This window comes from Watersipora subatra, chromosome 9 (genome assembly GCF_963576615.1).
Source record: "Watersipora subatra chromosome 9, tzWatSuba1.1, whole genome shotgun sequence".
Classification (NCBI taxonomy): Eukaryota; Metazoa; Bryozoa; class Gymnolaemata; order Cheilostomatida; family Watersiporidae; genus Watersipora; species Watersipora subatra.
Genome location: NC_088716.1, coordinates 61,827,960 through 61,837,626, shown reverse-complemented (window position 1 = coordinate 61,837,626; position 9,667 = coordinate 61,827,960). Strand labels below are relative to the sequence as shown.

The 9,667-nt window shown below is 34.7% G+C and overlaps 1 protein-coding gene across 1 annotated transcript in view; it reads left to right on the top strand.

Annotated features, from left to right (window-relative positions):
* The first annotated feature begins 1,337 nt into the window (after window positions 1-1,337).
* Window positions 1,338-9,667, top strand: part of LOC137404179 (syntaxin-binding protein 5-like) — a 92,901-nt gene continuing 84,571 nt past the window's right edge. The window contains exon 1 of the mRNA XM_068090338.1: window positions 1,338-1,544. Within this exon, the coding sequence (XP_067946439.1) occupies window positions 1,431-1,544 (114 nt within the window). The 5' untranslated portion in view covers window positions 1,338-1,430. The remainder of the gene's footprint in view (window positions 1,545-9,667) is intronic.

Sequence of the window (9,667 nt, the reverse complement as noted above, 5' to 3'; positions counted from 1 at the left end):
AATGAAATAAAAAATTGAAAGCTCTAACAAATTGCAAAGCAAGGCACAGACTATAATATCATCACAGGTTAATTGCAAGCAATAGATATTCACTGTTAAAGATTTTTTTGGTTTCCCAATGTATAGTTATTTAGAGATCTACGAGTTGGAAGTAAGTTAGCAGATTTATTGTATTTAAAAAAGGTTAATGTTGCTCCGCCTGAAAGAGAGTGTAAAATGTAGATGACATTGCTTTGCCCGTAAAAGGGTTAAATTTATCTTTCCGAAGTCCAGACGAGCTATTTGAAAAATGCAACGCCAACCTCTAATTGAACACCACTTCTATTTGACTGCTACTATAGAAAAAGGGTTGAAAAATAGAATGCCATGGTGTTTAAATAGAAGTTTTGCAGTAGGCCTATGTATATATAAGAAATGCGTGCATACATGTGTGCTGCCATAAATATGTGGCTTGATAGGATAAAAATTGCTTGTAACACTGATTGCATTGGACGTTGTGTTGTAGAGTTTGTTAAATATTTTGCAATGAAGCAGTAAATAACTAAATGATGGCTTCACTGCTGATTTTAAAGCCCTAATGTGAAATCTTCTTGTTGATTAAAACTTATCTAAAGGTGACCCTTTGTGTTGGAGGTCCTGATTTGCAGCACAATACTTAATGATGAATGGCCAGCATCCTTAAAGAAAAGCTACACAGTTTGAATTTGTGAATCCTGTGAATTTGCTAATGTAAATTAGCAAATTCACAGAAACAATTTCACAAAGCTTAATTCATATATCGAGTTCTACACATAGCAATTCAAGTTTGTAGTCAAAACCTATAAAAAACCATCCACCAGTTAACTTTTAATAGTGTTTAGCCATGCAAAAGTCATTGACTTAAACTCAAACAAACCAGGAATATTTTTTGTGTTTTATTATCATTATTGTTATTAGTATTATGTCATAACATTTTCTAGAGGCTATGGTCAATAAGATCTAGTTAAAGTTTACATTCTCAAATGTGTGAAATAACTCACAAATGGTTGTAAACAACAATTCAGAAAGTAACAAACGTTTAACTTGGAGTTACATGAAAGCATTTTTTTAAATGGAATGTTTGAACACACAACGCAAAGGAATAAAGTGAACGATAGATAAAATTCTTTATATATTGGCGCATATGAATTTTTGAGTTGTTACCTCTTGAAATGTAAAAAATAACTCCCGCTAGCTATTTTTAAAATGTCCGCATTAATAACACATAAATATAAATCATCGAAACACTTATTTGGCGATTACTCTCAGCCATGCGAGTTTGTTTATATCTGAATCCGGATGCAAATGGTGTCCTTGGAAGCAAGTGATTGATTTTCAGTAGCCGACTAAGCAAAATGTTTGCCTTTTCTTGTAGCAGATATTGCTCATATGTGGTATTATAAAAAGTTGACATGCGAGGAGTGAAGGAAATTTTCTCAAATCTTCGTGGTACCGAAAAGTCTTCAAATAAGGGAGAAATAGAAGTTCAGGAGTCGTTGCAATCCCATGACTTCTTTTGTAAAAAGGTAAACATCCTCATTGACTTGTCGTTGCGAATAAAAACTCGACAATAATGTATAAAATATTTTACAAAAAAATTTCTTGCATATTTTATTTGGCAACATTTTGTGTAATAGATCTTTAAACAGCGCTTTGGTGTCTTAAAACTACTAGTTATTAGATATATATTACTGTATTGCTGGATATATGACGTGGATTGTTCGTAGCAATCTGGTATGCTAACTGTCCATTTTTTAGATTCTTTGCATAGTTCAAACACTGTAGATCAATTACTGTTGATTATGTTACTTATTTCCGGCTTAGTCTATTATATTTAGCTGAAGATTATTTTGGTTTGTGCTTTGTTATGTTCTATATTTTTACATATAAAGAGCGAGCACATTGCGCAGTTTCTATATCCTTCATTGCTGTGGCTCCAATAGTAGGCTGAATGCTATTGAATCCTTGAGCAATCTTTTTAATTTAGATGACCTGTAACATTCCACAACTGCCCATGTAGGCCTATTAAGTAGCTTTGTATCTATTAGGAGTCATACAAAAACCATATATTGAAATGGTCATAAAATACACCATTATCGTTCGTGGTCCTTATTCTACAAAATTAATTTCTGGTATTGTTCCCCTTTTCACAGATCAGTGTCATGTTTTGTACCATCAGAACCCCCATTAAAACATTCACTATTATCAATTTCTTTATGCCAACCAATTTTTCAAGCAATTATTCGTGTTTAAATGATTATAACAAAAAATTCATGTGTAAACAGGAAACTATGTGTTACTCCAATTACACTCACGACATTTGCTGGCAATCCTTCAAACTGCTGAGTCAACCAATTGATCAAGATTGTTACTCGGCAATTGGACATTTTCCATTAATTAGTTTTATTGTATGATCTAATTTTTTGGCAAACCCGCTAGCAAATTTTTAACAGAAAACAGATGTGTTGTGCAGTGTTTTAGCTTTTTCATAATAACTTCTATTCGTCGTACTCGAGTGTAGACTTATAATTTCAAAGCTGTGTATGTAAATAAGTGCATCATATGCCTACTTCCATTGCGATTTTCTCAGGAGATTAGATTACCCAACTCGCCATCATAAATGGTTAGTTTGAAGTTTGAATGCACTTTATGAATGGTCCTAGAAGATTCAAATATGATCTCACACAGTTAGTGATCATCCGGTGTAGAACAACAAAGTGTAAGTAGCTGCTCTACTCACCGAGTGAGCTGATTGTTGCAATTGCCGGTAGCGGTCAATAAACCTTGGCAAGTTGACATCAGTTAACTAAACTGTCTAATCCTTGCAGCTCGGCTCACAGTGTTGAGATTATTGAGCAGACCAGTCTTAGGTATTCCTTCCTTAAAGCTGTGTTCAAGCCAAAAGCTAAGACCTTTTCTGTGATTAAGCTTTTTAGAAGATAACAACTTTTCCATACACACGTGAACCTTGGTACAGCTCGATGAATCTGCTAGGAATGTTGATCTGACCCATAGATCACGTTTTCAAGCATTGAAAAGTACAGGTCTGAAATCTGACCTTCATTTCTCGTTTATGACTATACGAAGTTGCAAGTTCCTCGATAGCTATATAACATTACATAGGTAAGACACAGTTCGTAGGTAAGACACAGTTCGTAGGTAAGACACAGTTCGTAGGTAAGACACAGTTCGTAGGTAAGACACAGTACGTAGGTAAGACAGTTCGTAGGTAAGACACAGTTTGTTTCCGTTATATGTTAACACATCTTTGCACATATTTCGATGCTAGCAACTCGGCGATTAGGCAAGGTAGCATTGTGTCTCAACATTTCTAAGAATATGTTTTAGTTGACTATTCAGCTTTAGGGTTGTTAGCGAGTTGCTCTCTTATACAAATTGTCCAAATATTTTTAAAGTTATAAATTGCATCTTCAACAACAAAGCGAGATATCAATAACCCTAAAAGTTTTTTAGAGTTTTCATAGCAGCATTTATAGTATTGATAGTAAGCGCTGGTCTGTGTTGTAGGAGTACCTCAGAAGGTCTATACACGGCTCCATAACTATTGTTAAATTCTAGTTAGTTATGTTGCTTGGAATATTGAAAATAGCTGAATTTTTTGATTTTTGTTCAGATATCTTCAAGGGACCTGCATATAGGTTGGTACAACGCCGCTGCGGATTAAGGTTTTAAAATGACACGGTGGTAATCACCGACACGGAAGAGCTATTACTCATCTCTAAACTCAATACATGCTTTATACTATCATAATGGCAAACGCATCATGTATAAATTTGGCAATTGTACACTGATATGCGATACTGTAATATATGATAATATATAAAACTGATATTATAGTACTTGATATTCTTTATCATGTTTGTTAGTGAAGGCTTTTGGGTTGTTTTGTTAGAGTTGTTTTATCAGAGTGATGGTGCAGTGCTTATCAGATACATAAAGCAACGTTACTTTCTGCACAATATTTTCAAAGCTCGATACGAAGGGTATATTCAACACATGATTTAACATTCATATTTCCATTTCATTTTCACAGTTATATTAGCTAACTCTGTATAATTTGGACGCAAAAACTATTACAGGTCAAAGTGCAAAACATATCAAAAGTCGTTTGCTTCTTCGTCTAAATTAATAGTAGATATTGCCTGTCTTCCATACAAACTACGATTGTATAACATAAGTCTCCGACCCTTTTAAACTTACTCTTCTAGGATAGATTCCTGATAATAATGGCTGCCTTAGGGTGGGTTTACGGTATGGCATTTTTTACTATTAAGGTAAAGCCCACTTTTGACAATACTCGGAGGGTGTTTCCTAGTGTGAATGCTAAATCATGACACCATCAACATTGCTGTGAATTGTCAAGAACTTGACTGACTTGTTGAAGCAACAACATTGCTTTTGAGAGCCAATTATAGCTCTGTCCCAGTATTAGCAGCATTTTACCTTCATTTGCTAAACATTGCTAATAGTTTTGCTATTTCTCCAATGATAAGTATTGATCATTTACAGGAAGTTCAGCCAAGCATTCAATAGTTGTGAGTGAGTGTATTCAACTCGCCTATAGTAAACAATTTAGCAAATTTCCCAAATGTTCAGCATTTAGGGTCGATGTGAAAGGCTGAACAAACAATGCAAATTGTAAGCCTGATCGCTCCTTTAGATAAGTGGTCCCTCGACCAAGGCTTACTCGATACTTCAGCAATCAATTCAACCTTTTTGGGGAGCGTCGTAATAATTTTCCTTAACCCAAGTACCGACCATAAAAATTCCTCAAATGACCGTCATTTCAGGGATAATTGAGGCAAGTGGCTAATCCCCAAAAAATCAATATGTTATAAACTAAACCTGGATAATGCATACATTTTCTGAAAGCTAACAAAGTGAAGAATCTAACTATATAATAATCTAAGTTGTAAATGCTCATTACATCCACCATCTTTGACCATAAATCATGGGGAGACAATTTCGTAAAATTTTTCCAATGTTTTAGGAGTTATAAGCAAAGGTTGTGTCTTTCTCTCGAAAGTGTTTTTACATTATCCAGCAAGAATAAGTGTAATGAACAACTGCACAAAATTTCTAAGAATTATCTTCATTATTTTTCGTTTTATTGCAGTTTTATTCTAAACCGACAAAGTCAAAAAAAGGAGAGAAAACTAATTAATAATATTCGACTGTACAAACTGCACAAGATGAACGCAAACAGCAAATTACAGTAAATTAATATTATTACTAATCAATATTGTTAATACAATAATATGCTATATAACAAAATATAATTTTATAATATAAAAATATAATATAATAATATATTAATAAAATATTATAATGTAATTAAAAATAATTGAAGTAATCACAGCTTATGAGTAAATATCTCATAGCAGTCTAAATGATAGCCTATTTTGCATTCTGCACACCAGCATAGTGGAAATCAACGCGGTTGTGATGAATAGCTCGAAGAACTGGAGAGGGGTAACACAATCATCAGGTATGTTTGTGCAACCAGGTTGCTGCACTGTAAATCTGGCACATCATCAGCAAGCTCATACCTCTCACCCTCAACCACATCTGCAGTAACATCACTCCAGCCAGCATCAGATTGCACTGCTGCCTGCTGGCCACTTACAGCTTGTCTCCCTCTGCCGGATCTCTGGCCTCGAGCTCCCACTCTGGCAGTTTGTAGAGCACTAACAACTGGAGTTACAGCTAGAAAAGGAAGACAAGCATTGCAACATTGATGACAACAACCCGTAGACCAGGAATTTGTTGATAAAACAATTACAAGAACAAGAGAATATTGAGGCTACATACCAGCTGCTTCAATACAGGATTCACTCATTTGTTCACTCATACAGGATGGTAGCTCTATTATTATTAGTCGCGACAATGACATGTACAATAAATGTAACAACGAATTATTTTATTTATTTTTACAGGCTGACACATAAATGTGATCTAATCAAACCTCACAGTAATGAAAATTTATTCTGCTCAGAAAAATCAACTATAGCTCAACTTTCGTGTGACTGACTACATGTTGAAACTTCAGTTTGATGTCTAATTACGAGTGCGACTGTGACTAACACTCTAATGAATTACGAACACCAACGAATAAAAGCTAAATAATTTTACTTACATTCATCATCATCTTATTCAGAAAAGCGTTCAGAGTAATCATCATTAGTCTGGTCGGCCTCAAAATCACTGCCATCAGAATCTAAATGGCCTAAAACGTCTTCCTTGTCCATATTGAGAGTAGCAGTTGCGATCGTTTTCTTGAAAATAATTTCTTTTTGCAAAACGAGTAAAACGGAAACTATCACAACGACTCCATATGAAAACGTTTCTTTGTTTTGTTTCCTTTACTATGATTCGTTAAACTGACAAATTTGAGTCAATCAGAAAAATTATAGAGCAATATTGTAACAGCCGATTTGATCGGCCCGGTCAAAATAAAATCAGGCCGAAAAGCCGATTAGATCGGCTTGGTCAGAACTTGGGTTAAAGGTTGACTTGCAACAAAATTCACATTACAGTTATTTGGTATCAAAAGATTCACCATGTCTTACTCTGTTGTGTTGTAGGTGCCAAATATGTGGAAATGTGATTACAAGCTCTTAAAAGCTCAAAAACGAAAAGCGGCCGCTGATTAAAATCTCTTTATTTCGATGACATAACCACGAAATTTGGTTATCGTCTTGTCACGTATGTTCTCACGTGAATTGAAAGGCCAAGACAAAGCTCAATATAAAACTTATCGTAGTACTAGTTTATGACAAACCTTTGGGTTTTACCGAAGACCCCGTATCAAATATAGATGCTCGCTACTTTACAGTTTGGGTTCGGCATTATTCAATCGTCAAGTCGTTCTCTGATCATGTGACCCAATACTTCGCAAATAATTTTTGCAGCACTTTTCGATTATCACAAGTGACCAACAGGCTCGTCATGATTATCAGACAAGGATATGTACTCCTTCGAGCTAAGGTTAAAAAGTTTAATGATTTTTTACGGTAAGTTATAAGATATCAGTGCTAAAAGTGACAGCATTACAATGACGATAAAACAGATGCGTAAGAACAATAGACATAGTTTTATTGAGATGCGTGAAGTATATTTGTGAAAATATTTCGACGAATAAGGTTGCAAGAAAGTGTAAACAAAAACCATCTCTCACAACTACATCACATTTGAGCCGTTTTGGAAAGGGAATCCAAACTACGGCGGTCTCGTGTGGCTGCGATTTTCTGTTTGTTTTTAAGCTTTTAAGAGCTTGTAATTACATTTCCACATATTTGGCACCTACAACACAACAGAGTACGACATGGTGAATCTTTTGATACCAAATAACTGTAATGTGAATTTTGTTGCAAGTCAACCTTTAAATTCTCAGCTTGTCGAAAGCATATGCTGTACCTTAGCAAACATTCAATGTATAATCTACTTTCGTACAGCAAATAATTTACTATGTATATATTTTTAGACTTACAATTTTCCATAGCTTTTGCATCTTGTCATGAGTATCAGCAAGTGCTTGTTCTAGAGGTCATAGCAATGGTGATATGTTTCATTTATTCACGATATCTTGATCCAAAGTATGTGCTGCTTTTTGTGCCAAGAAGTCTGCCCTAGCTTTGGCAGCTGCTCGACTATTTTCATCTATGATATCCAAAGGATGATTGGTAATATTTGCTTAAAGCTCGGCACACCGATGATAAAAAAGGTTTCATCGGTAGGCTAAATTAAAACATTTTATGTAGCTTTGCGCTAAACTGCATAGCTCTAGACTAACCAATCAGCTGACGGCCTGTCAAACATCTAAACGTAGAGAAAGATGGGAGTTGTTTTAAATAGTTTTTTACGGATGGTTATTAATATTTGTTTATTTTTAATGCTGTTTATGATTTTCTCATTTACAATTATCATGAATGATGGTTATATATCAGACACAATTATCTACTACATTTTCAAGTGTCTCGTTGCTCTATACCACTTTAACACAAATGTCAGAAAAGCGCTGCTGTTACTGAAATGTGGCAGCGTATGTGCAGCTTGTGTGAAGGTATGATAGGAAAGAAGCTGAGATAAAGGCAGTACACTGCTGCTGACACACATTTTACCAGACCGTAAAGGCGGAGATATGCCTGTCACTGACTTATATAACAGTAATCAATAATCAGAAGCTAATGACATATTACAGCGATATAAAGGGCCCTGATTAGCGTCTGCGCCTATCTCACGGTTTCCCTATTGTCTACTCTTTTATGGTTTGCTTTGTCTAAAGACAAGTCAATTTTTTAGCCATTGCGTTTAGCGCAATTGTGATCAGTGGTTGGTTAAGTAGGGAAGTCAAATGCGATTGGCTAGTAAATAATGCAAACAATTGACTGGAATGAAGTGGTAAACAACGATGTACAATTTGTAGTTTTTAAACGAAGTGTGATACGAGATTTTTGTAAACTTTGTATATTATTAACTTTTTCTTGCTTAGATTTATGTCAAAATGAATTTTAGATTTCTCTCCGTTCAAGTCGGAAAATTTTATTCCTATATAAAGATTACAAAATCTTTGTCTCTCATTTCCTTCAAACTATCCAACTGTGTATTTCCTGTGATAACTTGATAAAACTCATGTTTTAAAATAAGCTAATTACATTTATGTACATAGAAACTCTTTATATGCTTGATATTACGCTTAATAAACCTACTAGGATTCATTTTTTGTAATGATGCAAAGAAAAAAAACAAGAGAATACATTAAACTCATTGACAGACCATATAAGGTAATGTAATGGAGAAAGAAATTGTTTTAGTAAGTAACTTTAGTGGGTATAACAGGGAATTGCTTGTAATCTCATTAAGTTATGAACACATATTTCAGGTAAAGTTTAGCAGCATTTTTCATTTGACTTTCCAAGTTTTTTTCAATTACACTGATGTGTAGTGGGGTCAGTAGTACTATATCTGGTGTAAACTCATCTGAACTTTGATTGGTTTTAAATTTCAATTAAGCTTGCAAGATGGTGACTGTATAGCATTCTAGATTATAATCCATTGAGTTCTGAATTTCGTTATAGTTAAACTGTATAATTTTATTGTTTGGTGGGCACTCAATTAAAACTTGCTGACTGACAGTTTATGTCTGGGATACTCAAGGGTCAGTGCTCAAGGCAGTGGAACTAGTTATAAAACTAGCACTGACTACAGACACTAAATATGTTGGCTACTTACTTATATACATGTATGCAAAGATGTGAGCAACTGTCTTTATCAGTTACAAAAATGCTGCAATGATAAACTGTTAGTAGCTGTTACATTTTTTCAATTTTCACTAAATCAACGATTAATCCTAAAACGCTCAGGAAAATAAGCGTTGTAGTGTAGGTCTTTTCAAGCATCAGTTGCGGGTAGGGTCCGTTCTGAACCCTTGGGTTTAGCTTCAGTGCCCCCTTGTGTTACTACACAAGGGGGCACAATTCTACGTATTTTACAGTCACATCTTAGCATGGAAAGACAATTTGTTTTGACATCTGCTTCGTATTTTACAAGTGGCAGTCAGTCTGGGGTTTGTCTTAAGTCAATGTGTTATGACACAATAAACAGAGCTAGAATTTGCATTGCTCCATCT